Raw genomic sequence first — 19,361 nt, 5'->3', positions numbered from 1 at the left:
ATCTTTTCAAAGACATCTAAGACTTAAAAAATTTCAGTTTTTGCTGGGATTTTGTTGAAGTATCCAAATTCTTTTGACAAATCTGAGTGAAGTGGAATTTACCGTCGTTCCTCCTGAATATGTGGATGATATTTGTTCTTTGGTCCTTGAAGACATGTCTGAATGATGCAAAACGGAGTAGGCATTTGAAAGATGTTTTTTACTTGCGCTTGAAAGAGTTTTGCTTTACGTAGATGTTTTTAAACATGGCCTTCAAATAGTGGCCTTTAAATAGTATGTAGGAAATGAGGTTCTTGAAACTGCTGAATGAGCTGCGAAACAAAAAGCAATCCATGTTTTCTTTTTCCTAAAATGAAATGTGTTTCAGAGAAATTATTGTTTTGTTTAAACAAGGTTTAAAATTCAATGTGGAAAATTTAGGTGGATTTTATCCTACCACAGTCATGAAAAAAAAAATTAAGTTAATGATGGAACGATCTGACATGCATCTTCCTCAAACCACTGATTAAACACGATCATCTGAAAAAAATAGACACAGAAAACAAACAATACTCTCAATTGTGCCACAAAGCGGAAATATTCAGAAGCATCTACTGATCATCTTGAAAAAAAAAAATCCTTTGAACATTCTCTCTCCTTTGCATTTAAAGAAAAACAAACTTAACAATGATGTATACAGGGATGATTACTGTCAAAAATCCCCCTCGCGTGATCAGATGCCATTTAGAATGACTCTCCAGAAGGTACTTCATAAGTTGTTTGAAGTAAGCTTCAACCTGTTTAAACCTTTGAAAAGTAAATAAATAAAATTTGAAGGGCAGTTGTGCATCAACCTAATTCTTCACTGTATTATTTAGAAAAAAAAATTATAAAAAAAAACAATCTCGAACTGAAATCCAGTAGTTTGGTCAATAAATGGCGCTGCACTTCAAGTAGCTAGTATTCAAGGGTTGGTGTGTTCTGAAAGCCATATTAAGAGATAACTGAGCGTATTATTTAAAATCCTAAAACCTGTAAAAGAAGCGTAACATTGAGTTATAAATGTTAAAAGTTATAGCCTACCTAATTCCACAAGGAACTAAATTGTCCAAACTTTTGAAAATAAACTTAAACAAAACTACATGTGAAGGCAAGAACCTGATTACATTTTCAGATTTACAAAAGACTACTCTAAAACCAACTCTGTCAACTCCATAAAACGAACAGTAGATAAAATTGACTAAGGAGATACAATGGCGCAAATAATCTGACAAAATAAAATTCTCTCCTTCTTGTTTGGTTGCGTATTCGAGCTTTAAGAGAGTTTGATTGAATAAGTTTGTTATTAAATTTTAATCAAAATAAAAATGATATTTTAAAATTTCCGAATAACTTTTGTTATTCTTGAAAATCATCTTTGTTTTTGGCAAATATCCTTTTCCACATACAGTTAAGTGAGCCGATTTCAATTTTCATATGTTAAACAAAAACGAATTTCCAACAACCATGTCCTCTCCAAATCCAAATAAACAACAAAAAACATCTCCATTCACCTCAAAGGGCCTTTTTTTAAACCTAACAACAACAGCATATACCCTGCTACCGCTACTCAAGATTCTGGCCACTCAACTCCTTTCTTTTTAGGCACTAAACATTGACAAATTCCCCCCCCCCAAAAAAAAAAGTGAAATCATAATTTGATGTCTGTTCTAGCAACATTAGAAACAATCAAATTAGTCATGCTCTTGTAAACCTCAGTTTACATAAAAAGTAGAACCAATCGATAATCTTCTGAACTGGTCAATTATCTTCTATTTATACGTCTTTTCTAGAAACGTTTGGTCCGTATAATATTCCACCATTAATTTGAGACATAACTGCTCTAGACTGGAATTCCTTGTTAGATTAGATTGCTGCTTGGAAACGAGTTTCTTTCATGACCTTTTTCCTTATTTTCCGGTCTAGTGTTCATCTGGATTTTTTATTGACCCATCCCAGAGCAGACATATTTGTCCGGATTGCTCAGCTGTCACGTGCGCAGGGTGTCGAAAGCCGGTAAGTCATAATTTTAATCAGAAAATATTTTTAGCTATGATAGCGAGGATACTTAAAACTCAAAAGGAGAGGTATAAAATGCTCTTGCAGAAGTTGAATAGCCAAAGATCCATTGGACTTACTGTCATCTTTTCTGGTACCGAAAGATACTGGTGATTGATTCTATATTAGTAATGCCACTTTTATCTATTGGTGTCAGGAAATACTAATTTTGTTCTTATGGCTTACGGAAGAGGGTGGGGGCTAATCTGCCTCCTTAACGCAGGTTCTAACTCTAAAATCTCAATAATGAGTCGCAATTTTTTTTAAATTTATATGAACACAGGGAAACATTTTATTATGTTCATACTAAGCAATTAGGACAAGTTTTGAAATATAAATAATCCCGCCTGGTTTGGGAGACCACTAGGAAAGAAGGGGGGGGAGTATCCTGAATTATGTTATTTTGCATACCACTATCCAAAGACTAGTACTTTATTTTTGCTTTGACAATGGAATAGCTACAATGCTTTGTCGAACCAGCTTCTATTTTAATGGTAAAATATTTTAGCTAACAACTTCTTTTTACCTCTCTTTTTGCTATTGTCCAGAATTTCATAATTCGTAGCGGTAGTCTTATAATCGTTCTCTCTGTCACCTGACAAAGTATCAATAATTTAATTTTCTTTTACAAATTTTTCGACGTTTTTGTTTGTTTATAATAAGATTACAAATACAAGCTGAATTTTTGCAAATGAGATTAAGGAGACTTATCCGGTCAATTCTCGTTATTCGGGTTCAGAGACGCCAAGCGGATTAGTTCCTGAAAGTCCCCTCGTTCCTCAGCATCATCAATATTTTATCACTGAAAATCCCCATCAGACCAGACCCAAGTATACACTGTTCAAAGAGTATTTTGTAGTAGATTGAAGCATCTTCTTCTCTCCAACTAAAGTTGGGATGAATGAACCTTGTTTTGTGAGTATAAATAAATAGTTTGAGTGCATTTTTGTCATGTGCACTTATTTGTCAACAAAAATGATGATGGTGAAGTTGGAGGGACTAACGATAAAAAGCTCCGCGAGAAGTGCTGAACCGGTCTAAGGCCAATACTAAGTTTCCTGAGTGCAATCCGTAAGAGATAATAACAAACACTTGTCTGGCAACATGTCAACTGAAACGCTATAGGCAACTTGGCGAACACCAACAATAATCTCGTGTACTCCAGTGTAAACATAGCTTATTCACAAAACCCCGAAACTTGCATCACATTTCACAGTTACTGTCTTCTGTCGATCTCTGCACATAAATTTGTATATTATTTCCATTTTGAAAAGGTTGAATTTTTTTACATGTTGCGTCACTTATCCTCGATAATCCTGGATATTCCAGAGTTAGCAGGCGTGACTTATACGACAAATAATCCAGACCGTTTCAAGTAGTAATCCTAATAGCCTGCGACGTCATTTATGTCTCGTGAATCACTAAGGAGAACTAATCCGGCTTGTTGGATAGATATTCTAAAACGGACTATGTCTTAACCTTCCTCAAAGTTTAAGGATATGAGAATTTTACATTTAGTAGGCGAAAGTAGCATCCAAGAAATAGGTTTAAAATCGTAGGAGTGTTTCCAATAATATTCCAAGTTCCCCAGAAATGCTCTGTAATAAGGGCGGTAATGTGCTTAGAATTTGAATCAGAAAATAGTATTGATTTTGCATTCTTCTCCAGTTACACGTTGGAATGGAACTGAAAAGAACAGAGAAAGATTTTACCGATTCATATCCTGTTACGCATAAAGTAGAGAACAATTTGATTTCATTTCTATTTTTAAATTAAAAACAATAAGACAGATTTTTTAAAACTGAAAGTATGGAACGACACTAAAACTTGAAATAAAGAGAATTATTTCGTATATGAAAGTGGCTGTCCCCTCCTCAATGCCTTTCTCTCTACGAACTTTTGTGTTCGTATTCGAGCAAGACTTAAGCAATTAAGCAAACATTGACGTAATCAAAAGGCTTATTTAAGTAAATTTTAGCAATTAAGTTTAAATTAACATAATCAAATGCATAACGCTGCATTTTTCTGAGTATGTGTTTTTTTTCTTATTTCATTAATTTATTTCTAATTCTTCTTAAATGGTTCGTATTAGACACATTTTGATAGTTTCAGAAAATAGTTCAAGACTATAATTTTAGGACTGAAACTTTAAAATAGAAAACTCTTAAAAATTAAACTTTTAAATTAAAAGCATTAAAACAAATAATTTAAAACTAAAGCTTTGAAACTGGTACATTAAAACTAAAAATTTAAACTTAGAGTTAAAAATTGAAACTCTGAAATTAAGATATCACAAATAAAAAATCTAAATCTATAAAACTTCAAGGTAAACAACAATTGAAAATAAAAAAAAATAATGCATTAAAACTAAAGTCATCATTTTGTTGCCAAATGCTTAAAAGTCAGCACGAGGGCCTTAACAGGCTTACAAGCCTGTTCCACTACTAGACTTTATGTTTATTCCAAAGGTCTTTCACTTCTATTTTATTTCCTTTTCCGTCAATTTTATCTGAGTTTTTACGCAATATCATTTAAAATATATTTGACTTTATTAATTTCATTAGAGCATAAAATATGTACATTCATGTCTCAAATACTTTATTATAGTTTAAAATAAATTTATCTCCAGCAAAGTAAATCAGGAAACTGGTTATGTCACAATTCAAAATACTCCATTTAAGATCATTTGGACTTGACTTACTTGACTTAAGTCTCCTGCCGGGCACTGCTCGGCGTAGAGAGTGACGTCTGCCTCCTCCACCCACTTCGGTCCATGGCGAGTATTTGCTCTTCGCCCTGTCTGATGTTTGCCATCGCTAAGAACTCGGACAGGCTGTCGGACCAACGTTTCTTCGGTCGGCCTCGAGGTCGCTTCCAACCAACTTTGATTGGGTCGAAGTCATAGATCATCTTTGCCGGTAGATGTGGTGGCATTCGAAGCAGATGCCCGAACCATCGTAAGGTTCGCTCGGCTGCATGAGACGACAACCAAGACTGCTTTGTGAGCTGCAGAAGCTTTTCATTGCTGACGAAGTCAGACCATCGTAGGCCCTCAATCCTCCTCAGGCTCTTTGCATGAAATACGTCTATTTTCTTGAGGGTTGCAGCTGATGCTTGCCATGTCTCAGCTCCGTAAAGCATCACAGAACCGACTAGAGCGTTGAAGATCCGCAGTTTCGTTGTGCGACTGATATTTGGTTTTCGCCAGAGGTGACGGTTCAGTCTACCCATGACAGAAGACGCTTTAGATAATCTTGCCTGCAGCTCGGGGAGAAGTGAGCCATTTGAAGAAATTACGGAGCCCAGGTAGGTGAAGTCTTTGACAACCTCGATGCTAGTGGTGCTGTCCAGGCTAACTGGAGAGTTAACAGCAGGAGAAGAAGTCTATGGCCATAATTTTAGTTTTGTTCCAGTTTATATGCAGTCCTACTTTGGCAGCCTCTTCTCGCAGAATTCGGAGCGCTTCCAGCAGCTGCTCCATGGAGTCCGCCAGAATGGCCAAGTCATCGGCAAAATCGACATCTGTGATGGTATGATATCCGAATTTGAGCCCAAAGCTGAGACGTGAAGTAACGTAATCTGTGATGACATTGAAGAGCTCTGGGGCCATTGCACATCCTTGGCGCATCCCTGTCGTGATTTGAAAGAACGGGCTGCGCCGACCATTTACTTGTACACAGCTCTCCGTCCCATGGTGCAGCGCCTTGAGAAGTCTGCAATTTTTCTCGGGTAGGCCAGTCAACTCTAGGATCCGTCAAAGAGCTTTCCGATCGACTGAGTCAAATGCAGCACGGAAGTCAACGAAGGCAATAAATGCTTTCTGTCGGAACTCTGTGGTCTTCTCTACTATTTGTCGAATCGTGAAAATCTGCTCGATGGTTGAACGATCCGACATAAAACCAGCTTGCTCCGGTCGCCGGATTTTTCGAATGATGCTCCGACATCGATCCAGCAGGACCATTGAAAACAGTTTGCCAGGGACTGACAGTAGGGTTATTCCCCGGTAGTTGGAGCAGTCGCTTCTCGAGCCTTTTCTCTTCCATAAGGGGATGATGACACCCTTCCGCCAATCCTCAGGAATTATCTCTGTTTGCCAGATTGTAGAGAACAGGGTGTGTAGAAACAGGAGCATTGCAGGACCTCCATATTTTAGCAGCTCTGAGTATAAGCCACAGATACCCGCAGCTTTATTATTCTTGAGTCTTTTTACTGCATGTCCAATTTCTGAGGGGCTGAAAGGCTCATCTGGAGGAACATCTGTTCCAGGTCTTTGACTGCAAGGCTGGCTGGGACCATCATTAGGAGGCGCAGACGGACCAGTATTGTTGAGGAGCGAACAGAAGTGGTCCTTCCACCGCTCAAGACGAGAACCTTCGTCAGAGAGAAGTGCACCATCCCTTGACAGGACGGGACCCAAGGTGGGAGTTTTATCTTCAGTGAGGTCTCAGAGATGCTTGAATAGGCTGCCCATGTCTTTCTTTTTTGCAGCTAGCTCAATTTCATCGGCTTTCCTTGCAACAAACTGGGTTCTATCCCGGTGAATGAGTCTGTTTCCGCACTCCATTGAGCCTCCGATATGTGGTCATATCCCCAAGTGGTCATATCCCCAAGAAGTCATAGAGCAAAGACTTCCGTCTTTGCTCTATGACTTGCAGTGTTTCATTAGTTAGCCACGATTTCTTTGGATAACTCCTCTTGCCAAGCACTAGTTGTGCTGCTTCACTGGTCTGCAATTTAAAATGCTTCCAGAGATCTTCACTGCTATTAAGTGAGCCAAGGGCCTCAAAGCGATTCGATATCTCGATACTGTACTTCTGGCGAGTATCTGGTTCCTTTAGTTTCCCAATATCTGCGGCGACGGGTTTTCTTTTCGATCGTTGTGCATGGAGGCGAAGCCGAAGATCGGCGCACAGAAGCCTATGGTCTGCGTTTCCAAGCTCTGCTGATCTGTAAGTTCTGCAGTTCTTCACCAATGATCTCCAGCGTTTGGAAATAATGACGTAGTCAATCATCTTCTTTGTACGACCGTCATTACTATACCACGCGTACTGATGAATAGTTTTGCGTTGGAAGTAGGTGTTTGCAATGTAGAGGTCGCGAGATCGGCACAGTTCAAGTAAGCGAAGCCCATTGTCGTTAAGTGGGTCAGGGGATACAGGACCAACTGTGCCACGCCATAAACCCATATCATCGCGCACTGTCGCATTAAAGTCGCCAAGGAGAACAGTTATATCATGGGGGGGGGGGAACTGTTGCAAGGCGTCTGGACAAAGCAGAGTAGAAATGCTCCTTAGTTGCATCATCAGAATCGTTGGTCGGGGCATAGCATATGATGACAGTCATCTTGCCATGTTGTGTCCAAAGCGGGCCTTCATTAATCTGTCCGATACAGCTTCGTGTAAAAGTAAGGCCATTTTTGACTTGTGTGTTTTCTCCCATATGACTATCGCACCGTCACTTAATATATGTACGACTTTATTAATTCCATTAGAGCATATAATATTCCTATATCTTGATGTCTTCTGGATGATATATACTATTTTCTACAAAGTTTGCAGTTTCATCTAAAACAAAAGAGTGAAAACTTGTGAGCCATTAATTTCCGCTCCTGAGATATTGCAGGTAGAAAGACAAAGACTTACGCTAAGACATGAAAAGAATAATAAGCTTCAAACTTCTTTTCTTCTTTTTTAAAGTTTTTGAATTGTTGTAATACCTTGCTAAAATATATATACAAACATTTTTGCAATCACAAGCCGCCGGATTAGAACTTCTGATTCAATAGTGTTAATTTTCTATCAGAGAGATTAACATTATGTACAAAGATTATAACAAATAAATGCGGATTTTTCAACTTTCAATATGCTTATTCCTCCTATCTAGAACTTTTTCTTATTTTATGTTCATATAAGTATTTTAATTATATAGTCGTCGGTCCTGTTACAGGGATAGTAACCGATTATACTAATGATATATGTCTGGGTCCTGGAACCCCATCAATACTATTTTTCCCCAGAGTCACCCGATCAAAATTTTGAAAAAACTTTTGTTTTCAGTACCGTCAAAAAACTTAATAACTGTGTATAGAGGATGACTTAACCCCCACAGTCCCCGGAAGAAAATCTGCAAGTTATGAAACCTGCCTATTGTCTACATACAGTATTGGTTATTGGGAAGCATACAGACGTTTTCAAGTGGGATATTTCTGGTAGAGGTGGGGGGGAGGCTACGTGGAAGGATTTTTCAATGGAGTATTTTTTCATGCGGGAAAGAAATTTTTCATGGACGGGGATATGCTAGCATTATTTAAAAGACGATTTTCAACCGAAAGTAAGGAGGAACATTATAACTTAAAACGAACAAAAATTATTACCTATATGAGGGGGTTCCTCATTTTCAATACGTCGCTCTTTACCCTAAAAGTTTTTTAGTACTTTTAAAACAGCTTTTTATTCTAGTTAAACGGCCTTTGTGATTCAGGAGTCATTCATAAAGGGCAGGGAAAAAATTTGAACCTTTGTGTGAATTGCGAGCGTTATAAATTTCAGTTTACGCTCAAATGAGTCCTTTACCATTGGTTCGATATGATTACCCAGGAAAAAAACACACTTCTGTGATCTTTCTTCTGGCAAAAAGTACAAATTCTAAATTTTTGCAGATAGGACCGTGAAATCTCTACAGTAAGGTTCTCTGATACACTGATTCTAATGATGTGATTTTCATTAATATTATTTGACTTTTAGAGGGTATTTCCCCTTTTCAAAAATAAGACAAATTTTATCGGGCTTGTACCCTATAATACTAAAATTAACGAGTCTTATATATTTGGAATCAGCCAATTATTAAAGCCAATTATTAATAATTCAATTATTTTTATACATCTATTGATATTAAAATTCCGTTTTTTGGAGTTTTGGTTACCATTGAGCCGCGTCGCTCCTTACTTGCGGCTCGTTACCACGAACCATTTGATTTGTGGATTCATGTGTACTGAAAATGAACGAATAAATAATTTAGAAGCCGAATCATATTGCGAACTTCAAATTATGCTTTAAGTTTGCTTCTTAAGTCTTTAAAATTATATTCTAAGACTTGAAACTGTTTCTAGTCGTAAATCATACGCATTTTCGTTGTTTTAATGTTATGATGCTATATAGGTAGACAATGTCACTTTAAAAATGAAAATTTTTTTTACTCTGAACCTTAGCAACTAACTTGTTTTATATGTATTTATGTATTACTAAGACAGATTTATGCATTTAATACGTAAACTTGGTATTGAATAACATCTTGCCGCTAAAGACACAAACTGCTTTCAATGATCCATTAAGATGCATGACTGCAATTTTATTCTTTTTAATTTCTTTTTCATTTCCGTACTTATTTTAGTGGAGAGTGGAACACGATAACATGACATGTGAGGCGTATGTGGAATTCCTGGCCAAGGAAGACACAGAATCTCTCGACACTGTTGCCAAACTCCTTGCTGAAGGAGTAAAATGCCCAAAATGCTCTTTGCAATATGCCTTAGCCCGCGGAGGATGTATGCATTTCACATGTACACAGTGTAAATTTGAGTTCTGTAGTGGATGTGGAAAGCCCTTTAAAATGGGAGCAAGATGTACCGTGGGTCCACGCTGTGCAAGACTTGGACTTCATGCGCATCATCCTCGTAACTGTCTATTTTACTTAAGAGATAAGGAACCAGAGGATTTGCAGAAGCTTTTGAAGGTAACTACTTTTATTTATTTCTTATTTTGATTTACTAGGTTCTGTTTTTGCCACTCTACCTTTTTTTTGTAGCGAGCATAATTTGTCACTTACTATCAGTTGGTAATTTCTTTTTTTGTTTCCCTCTATATATTAATTATAGTTACTATTTTTTGCACTCTTCTGTTTTCTCCTTTTACTTTAAAGTTTGAAGTTGAATTATTTTTTAAGGCTTCCAAGACAGAAAGTCGTTTTTTAGTTAAACAAATCAAGGCTTAAAAAATCTGCAACTTCAACTTAGGAACAGAGATAATGAGAAGGAAAAGAGACTGGGAAACACATCAACGAAGAAATTAAAGAAACTATTTTACATAATAGCATTGCAAAAATATTGTAAAATACCAGTTCATTGAGAGGGATATAATTTTAAAGAGAAATAATGCACATTGTGACCTATTTTAAAGCCCTAATACTTAAGCTAGAAATTCCATAAAAACGACAGGTCACACAATTTATTTAATAATATAAAATTATCACAATTACATAAATTAATTAAAATTTATGTAATATTACTCCATGAAAAAATTCCTTCCACATAGGCTCTTTCCACCTCTACCAGAAAAATCCCTGTTTAAAATGTCTGTAGGCTTTCCAATAACCAGTACTATAAGTAAAAAATGGGCAGAGTTCATAACTATCTGACCTTCTCCCGGGGACTATGGGAGTTAAGTCATCCTCTATGCATAGTTATTAGGTTTTTAAACTGTACTAAAAGGAATGGCTTTCTCAAAATTTTTTTTAAAAGACAGTAGTGACGGGGTTCCAGGACCTAGACGTAAATCATTAGTATAACCGGTTACTATTCCTGTATCAAGGCCGACGACTATATAATTGAAATACTTCCATGAACATAAAATAATAAATATTCTAGATAGGAGGAATGAGCATATTGTAAGTTGAAAAGTCTGCACTTACTTGACAATTTATTAATTATAACTATCATTACGGAGCGAAAAAATAAAATACCATAGAATAATTTAAGGAAGACTACCCCTAAAAAATTAAGGTGATAACTTAAACTTTGCTTATTTATTATTTTACTGAATTTTCCAATTCCTATATTGTTGTGAGTAAACATCAGGATCTCGTTAGGATGCACTTTGACGTGATTGATGTTAGTGCTAAATTCTTTAGTATTACCATTTCGAGTGATCTTAGTTGGGACAGATATGTTATGGATACTGTTGAGCAAGCTAATGTATCCCTTTACTTGCTGAAACTCCTGTGCCTCCGCGCTTAACCATTTTTCATTAGAACGTTTGTCAAGCACGTCCTTCTCTTGTGCTTCCAGGTCTTTTGATCAAAGTCCGTTATAAATTTGAATAAGTACGAAAGTGTCATTCAGGGATTATTAAGAATAGGGTTTAATCCCTTATTCCTTCCTCTTGGATTTGTAGGTATTACGTTCTTAAAAGATAGAATAATTTGCTTCTGTCCATGTTTTATCATATCCGTTCAGGGAACCGTTAAGTCCTCGTTCAGCTTCTGAAAAAGTCCGAACACATACAGTGAATTAAACACTTATTGCATGGTTGTAAGGATGCTCCATCCTCTCTACGACGGAGCTTCTAAATAAATAATCACATTTCCTTTACTTTCTTTTCATCTCTATCTCTCTTCTTATCTCTTGTCAGCGTTGCTACAATATATGTTCTTTTCTTTTAACTGGACAGGTAATTTGAATTCATTTTGTTCTTTATTTTGACATTTTCAGTTTTTACCGATTGATTAAATTTTTATCTAATTTTTGTGATGCAAATTTAGCATATGAGGTAGTCGTTGCCATTTTCAAATAAAATCTTTCTTAACTTTCTGAAAATACTTGGCAGCGAAAGGACAGTAGATGAGATATCATTCTTCCAGGTGTGTCCAAAATGCAGGAAAATAAACTAGAAAATGTTTTCGTTTTTTTCATGCTCACGATAAAAAAAAATTTCCAATTAACTTTCAAATTTCAGATTTCATGTGAGGCGGGAAAAAGGTTGGTTCTGCCGTAAGTACAAGCAAGTAGGAGTTTGTTTTGTTGACAGTAATAACGTCACTGACAGTGCCCCAGAAAAAGAAAAACGAATTATCCAAAATTTCAACTTCAGCTAAAGATCCATATTTATTTTTGATTCATTTTTAACGTAGATGGTTTGAAACGAGTTGTAATTATTTATTATTCTCAATGAACATTTAAGTTCATCTATTTCTTATTTCAAAATAGCCATGGCTGGGTGAGTATCCAGAACATTAGCTTTTATTTTAAGTATAAGCGCATGTGTCTACTTTGCTCTTTTTAAAATTGGGTCCTTTCACCCAATGTAAAACAGAGCACTTTTGGGTCTGTTACTTTTTTCTTTTCTTGTCAAGTGTTGGCGTCACTCTAAATTATCTCTATTTCTTGCGTTAGATGGCAAGCTGGTTGACGGCAAACGATTGACCATTTTTTTCTTACTATTTTTCTTAAACAAAAAAGAGCTTTTATTGAAAAGAAGAATATAATAGAAATTATCTAAGCTTTATCAATAAATCCAGCTAGCAAAGTATTATGTGATACGATTTACATAGTTTCTGTATTTGAAATCTGGACTCAACAGTTAAGGATTAGAAATCTGTTGATCACATTTTGATCTAGTAACGTTTTTAATTTCTTATGATCATTGTATAGGTCATATTTTTTTTGGGGGGGGGGACACTTCAGTGAAAATTTCCAAAAATGCTGAATTTTGCGCAGCTTGTTGCAAAACATTGACAAATCTCATAATAGTTCTTATTACTCAGCCTGCTCTGTATTTTAGGTGACTAAAAAAAAAACATTTTAATGTTTTCTTGTTATTTATTTATTTTCAACGTATGGTTAGTTGGTAAGCTGTTGACTTTCATGTTTAGTACTTCGGGAAATAAGCTTTAACTATGGGCCTTTTTCTTGCTTTGAAACTTCACAAGCCTAAACAAGAATACTTCAAGTTTTTTTAAACTATTTAATAGTTTTGCAAAATTATTGAAGCTGTTCCGAAATTTGTACGAAATTAGAATGAAACAAAAATCCAGTAATTGGAACTAGAGAAACTATATCATTCCAAGGAATTATTTTGATGCGTTGATTTAATACTTGGTGTGATCAATTTTTTATTTTGTTTATGATAAACCCTTTTTTTCAGCAACATGACGTGCTGTTTGATGTAGATGGCCCTGTATACGATAATCCAAATACAATTAGAAGGTGTAAAGTACAAATTCAAAAAGAAACTCCTCGTGGTTTCGAGGATGATGTCTGTGGTGGTGAAATACTAGAAGGCTTTGCAGGACTCTGCAGGCAAGTTTATAGAGTTTTGAATATCTATGTTTTTGCCGCCCATCCCTTTGACACTCTTTAATTACAAAAATATTCTGATTTTATGGTGTTGTAGGCTACAACAACGGTTTTAGTTTGTATGTTTTTCTCTTAAGAATTATGTAAATATCTCTATAGATGATTAATAACAGCTTATTGAAAAAAGCTTGAAGTTTGGAAATAATTCACAAATTAACAGAAATTAATAACTTTGTTTGTTTTTCAAAAGCCAAAAGTTTGATAACTTTTCATGACTTTTAGTTCCACATTGAATTAAAACATGGATATCAAGAGGACAGGGAAGACGCCTAAACATCAAATAAAGACAAGTTATAAAAACATGCATACTTTGCACTTTTATAATAGTGCATATGCAACTAAGGTTCCACCGTCGTAGGATTTAGTAGCAAACTTATTTGCATAAAACGGAAAAGAATATATCTGAATTTTCTCTCAGTTATTCGTTGCATGAACCTAATCTGCAATTATAGAATTGCAAAAGAACAGGAAAATGATAAATCTTAGTAGACAAAAAAGCTCTGAAGAGATTTTTATAATATTTTAGTGAAGCTAGTGGCTATTAACTTGTTTTGTTTCTTGATTCTGTTCATGAAATAAAAATCTCATGAACAGAGTCAGTCTGCTTTAGTCCAGACGAATCTTGATATTTGGGATACCGTATAGAGGACACTAAGCGTCCACAAAGGGGGCACTTTTTTGTTCTACTCCTCTGCTATATCCAAAATACACAAAGAATATTCTGTTTTAAATGTTATTTTCTTCTTTTTCTCATCATTAATAACTTTAGGCTAAATTAGGAACAGCGCTATAACTGACAGCTTCTTCCTTTTTTGAGCCGAAATAAAGAGTAAATTAAAAAAATATGGAACAAAAAAGAACCAAGTCTCGGCTATGTCTGAAAATTTTTCACAGTGGACCTCAACTGCACCTACAAAACACCTCATATGTGTTTCTGTTTTTCTGTTCATATGTGTTTTTTCATAAAGTGAAACAAAATTGTTTGGAAATATTATTTTTAGCCCAACTTCTTCATGAGTAAGAACTCTCCTATCCTGAACACGAGAAATTAATGTCCTACCGTCATATAGTTATGTAGTATAACTGTACTGAGGGGGGGTATATTTTTCTAAAATGGAAAAGAGTATATATGAATTTTTCTCAGTTATTTGTTGCATGAGCATAATCCACAGTTGAGGGAATAAGCTAGACCCATGTAATAGAAAAAAAGATTTGGGCTTGAAACCGGTGGGAGCACTGGTATATTTCAATAGAAGATTTTTCCTATTACCAAGAAATTAAACATACTATAGCCTGAAATACTCCTTGGAAATAATATGACCCATTGTTAAACATGAGGGACATAAAGTCTTTTATTACTAATTTCAGGACTCATTATGTTGAGTATTTGGCAACGCTTATTTCACTACATAAACTGGATCCAGTTGAAATATTTTCAGCAGACGACTTGGAAACAGTTGTTTATAGAGAAAGTAAGCCGTTCCCTCCAAAGTCGTACGGAATTCCAGTAGAGACTTATCGATCAATGCTACTCGAGGTATTTCCGGAAATTTTACTCAGGACTTTCATTTTTTTTGTAATTCGTTTATATTCCTTGCTTTTTAGTAGGGGGCTTTTGTATGATTGGCGTCTGGCTCTATTGATTCCAGATTTAAGTTTTTATGATTTTTCACCGTAGGGAGACGAACATCGAGACAATTCCGAGAAAATTCAGCAAGAAGATATATTTGCTATACGTAATTTTATTTACTAATCGTCTTATTAGAAAAACATTCAAAATCTTTATGGTTTCTTACAAGTCCAATTGTTGGGCGCATCAGTTGATCAGACTTTAGTATGGACTTAATTATCCTTATTCTCTTTGTCGGTGGGGGGGTCGTTTGAATCTAAGAAATTGAGACTCATTTATTCATTCAAGCGTTTTAAAATGTAAATTTAAAAGACATGAGAAGTGGCCTTAATCAATTCTATATTTGAGCGGCTGAAATAAAAAGACATCATACTACATTGCCTACCTTGCCCGATATTATCCCACAAACTGGTGTTCCGGCAAAATATAAGGAAAAACTTTTCAACTGGGGTCAATTTTGTAGGACTCACTACGTGGAATACTTAGCTGGACTGGTGGCTAGATTTCGAGTTGACCCCCTTCCAATCCTTGATAGCTCTGAACTAATGGCTGAACTTCGACGAGCGTGTCTGGATGCTCCTGAGCGAGAACCTGGAGAACCTGATCGAAGTTTTTACAGTAAAGTTGCTCAGGTAGGGCTGTGCTAAATAGATAGTGGTGTAGTCAGCTTAAATTTTTGAACGGGGTTCAATATGAAAGAACGCTTTAATAACTTTTTCCAGAGGCAAATAACTTTTTCCAGAGGGTTAAAAGATTGAGACTTTTTGCGCTCTCCTTCCCCCTAACTAAATCACTGTCAAGTGATTGCATATGAGCTTGAAACTGCAAAGCTAAGCTTAGAAAAGATGAAAAAATTTGACTTAGAGGAACGTTTAAGACTACGGAATTTAATAGGAGCTTGGAACCTTTACTAGAATTTTAAACACAAACATTAATGCGATTCAGTATTTAATTTTTTTTCTTTTTAGTAGTTGCTAAATTAGGATAAATTCATCTTAATATTCGAATAGTTAAAAAACAAGATATTAAAAGCACAAATTTAAATACTTTACGACAACAGGGTTTGAAAGCTTTACGCCAATTATCTTTTAAAAAGCTTTATTATTAGAGATCCAATTTCTTGGACTTTAAATTTTAATAAACTTTAACGTATGAAAACTTTTTACATTATTTTTTGAAACAAGGGTGTGAAATATTCCAGATTTGCAGATAATAGTGGTATATTTTCTATTTTAACAACTATTTTATTTATTTAATCAATATCTAATATATTTTACTTTATTTTTTACGATATATTATTTATTTATAATCACAGAACATAACTGTATATTAAATTATATCTATATATATAAAAATAAGTTGTCTCTGTGTGTGTGTGTGTGTGTCGAGTGACGTCATGTTTGTTGATTGACGAAATTACACACCGGGACATCGGGACACAAATGACGACCGGGACACCGGGACATCTATATATATAAAAATAAGTTGTCTGTGTGTCGAGTGACGTCATGTTTGTGTGTCGACTGACGTCATGTTTGTTGATTGACGAAATTACACACCGGAACATCGGGACACAAATGACGGCCGGGACACTGGGACTCAAAGAGAAAGCGGCCGGGACACAAGGAATGTTCGATTAGCAATCACCATCAACAAACCACCTGGACACAAATGACGACCGGGACACAGGGAATATAAATGACGACCAGGAAACTCAAAGAGAAATTACAGACCGGACACAGGGAATATAAATGACGACCGCGACACTCAAAGAGAAATTACAGAATGGGACACCGGGAAACAAAAGACGACTGGGACACAGGGAAACAACAACAACGGGGACGCCGGGGGGAACAGGGGGATATATAAATGACGACAGGGACACAGGCAATCACCATCAACAAAGCTCAAGGGCAATCATTAGAATAATGAGGTATAGATCTGAATACAGATTGTTTTTCCCATGGACAATTATATGTTGCATGTTCAAGAGTCGGTAAACCTGACAATCTATTTATATGCGCAGACAATGGGACAGCCAAGAATGTTGTAAATTCGCAAGTTTTACGTAGTTAAAAATATATATATATATATATATCTATATTCATAGGTGGGACACAGGGACACAACTACAATGGCGCGTAACTAATATGGCGCGTAACGACTTGCGCGCGCGGGGGGGCTTGGGGGGGCACGAAGCGCCCCCACTAACTAGGTGTTGGGGTGGCACGAAGCGCCACCCCAACAGCTAGTATTTATATATATATATATATATATATATATATATATATATATATATATATATATATATATATATATATATATATATATATATATATATATATATATATTATATATATATAACGAAAAGAGAAATCATCAATGCAACAGCACAAAAAAAAATCTTTTCGTGTTTTTTATTTTTTCTCTCTACTTTAAAAAATGTTTTCGAACGCAATAGATGATTTCAAACTAATAACTAACTTTAATGCTAAATTTGTTTTAGTTTGAAAATACTGTTCAAAAGGTCTTGGTTTTTGTCTCATTAAAAAAGGAACAGAATTATTAAATTTACATATTTGTCGAGCACCAACGACTGATTTAGGAAGAACTTCAACCTTTTTCTTTATATAAATATATAGAAGACTGGTCCCCATAGCAAAGATACTCTAGAGAAAATGGATTGCAAGACCTAACCGAAACTTAGCATCAACTTTCAGGTTTTATGTATAAACTACAACGTCCTGTATAATACTGAAACTTGTGTTAGTTCGATTCTGTAACTATTCCTGTCTTTTCTACTAAAGTTAATGCTAAGCCTTTTACTTAAAACAGAAGCGGTAGTTACATGTTCTTATTGTTAGATAGCCACCAGTCCTGTCAAATTTTTATTGTGTGAGCTAAATCTCAGTGCATAATTAAAACATCATGTATACGTTTCGTACTTCAAGTTAAATGTCCCCTGTATGGCTCCGGGTCCGGTTTCAGAACTTTCAGTGTTTTGATACATTTTTAATTTAATAAAACAATTTTCGGGGATATTTAGCCTCTTTTTCTAAAATTGCGCAAATTTTTGCATGGTAATGTCTTTTGATGGGTAGCTCTAAAATAATAAACTTTGTATATTTTGGAATGAGCATAGACAGTAAAACTAAAGTTGGAGCTTCGGCAGTTACTCGAGTTGGAAATCTTGGGATTTTTACTCGGTATAGCTACTTACTAATTTCACGATTTAAAGGGATCTAATTTAAAGGAATCTCAGAATAGGGATACCGACTGCTCGGGATAATCCGTGAAGTATTGTATATGTCGTAATAGAGCCTCAATGCGCATACACAGGGTGATTACAGGGTCATTACTTGATGAAACCGTTTCGATAGGAAAATAAAAGTCAAAAGTATAAATAGAAGAAAATTGAGGGCAAGCCTCTGCTGATGTATTGACTCATACGGACAAACCCCCGTTGATGTCTTACCTCCAAAATGTAAAGCCGTTAAAATGGATCAGTAATTTTTGCTGCAAAGTATTAATGGCTGCTCAACCTTATATTCAAGAATGTTTTCCAGAGAAATTGCCTACGGATTGTTCTGGGTACCCGGCTGACTGACCGTATTTCAAACAGTAGGTTGTACGAAAAGTGTGGTTCAATCCCGCTTTCTGGGGCTATAATGAAAGAAAGGTTGAGATGGCTAGGCCACGTTCTACGGATGAAGGATGACAGATTACCGAAGATTGTCCTTTTTGGCCAACCGTCTGGGGCTACACGGAAAGCAGGTCGTCCTTGTCTGGGTTGGGAGGATGTCATAAATAAGGATTTAAAGGAAATGGGAACTTCCTGGGAGGGTGTAAAGAGGGAGGCTTTAAATAGATTAGGTTGGAGGAGGAGCGTGCGTAGCTGTGTTGGCCTCAGGCGGCTTGGTGCTGCAGTGAGTTATTAGTAGTAGTAGTAGTAGTTTGTTTTAATGAATTGGTTTTCAAAAGCTACTAGAATTAGCAAGCTGCTAGATCAAGAGCACCGATTCGGGACCGAAGGCCTAATCTTAGAAAGAGCCTGAACATAAGTGGCAAATTGTGTCGATGCACCTATTATAATAAAAAGTTGTTTTTGCGAGTTTAGGTCTTTTTTGACAAGGGTTGTTCTTCGATTATAGTTAGTTATTATAAAGTTTATAGTATATTACAATAACGTATATTGCAGATTATGCAGTTTTGCAGTAATATATTATAATACATTATAATAGTAGCCTATATACTGTATTATAGAATGAACTCTATATTTCAGTGCTCTCTAAAAATGAGGGGGACAACAGCTCCCCCTTCCTCTGCCCCTCAAGCATCATTTTTTTTTGAAGTTCAAGTTTATTATTCGTGCGACAATGCTTCGATCGTCCCCAAATGACGTTCTTCCCTGTAAAAACACAGCCTTTAAAATATTTCTAAGGGGAAGAGTAAAAGACATAATCATGTTCTATTACCGCTGGCTTAGTACAATGACTATTGGAAAAGAGAAAAGAAACAAATGAATAC

At 35.8% G+C, this 19,361-nt stretch overlaps 1 protein-coding gene across 3 annotated transcripts in view; it reads left to right on the top strand.

Annotated features, from left to right (window-relative positions):
• The window catches only part of LOC136028127 (E3 ubiquitin-protein ligase lubel-like), a 203,273-nt gene that overhangs the window by 182,600 nt on the left and 1,312 nt on the right, over nt 1-19,361 (top strand). Inside the window, exons 20-24 of one of the 3 annotated variants that reach the window (XR_010617748.1) lie at nt 1,945-2,034; nt 9,466-9,807; nt 12,993-13,147; nt 14,573-14,741; nt 15,298-15,466. Coding sequence is in view for 2 of the 3 variants with exons in the window: in XM_065705773.1 (XP_065561845.1) it covers nt 1,945-2,034; nt 9,466-9,807; nt 12,993-13,147; nt 15,298-15,466 (756 nt within the window). In the remaining variant the exon portion in view is untranslated. The remainder of the gene's footprint in view (nt 1-1,944; nt 2,035-9,465; nt 9,808-12,992; nt 13,148-14,572; nt 14,742-15,297; nt 15,467-19,361) is intronic. The other 2 variants (XM_065705773.1, XM_065705774.1) reach the window with 2 other exon arrangements.

Source organism: Artemia franciscana, chromosome 6 (assembly GCF_032884065.1).
Source record: "Artemia franciscana chromosome 6, ASM3288406v1, whole genome shotgun sequence".
NCBI lineage: Eukaryota > Metazoa > Arthropoda > Branchiopoda > Anostraca > Artemiidae > Artemia > Artemia franciscana.
The sequence above is the reverse complement of the archived record's forward strand: the minus strand, read 5'-3'. Positions and strand labels throughout refer to the sequence as shown.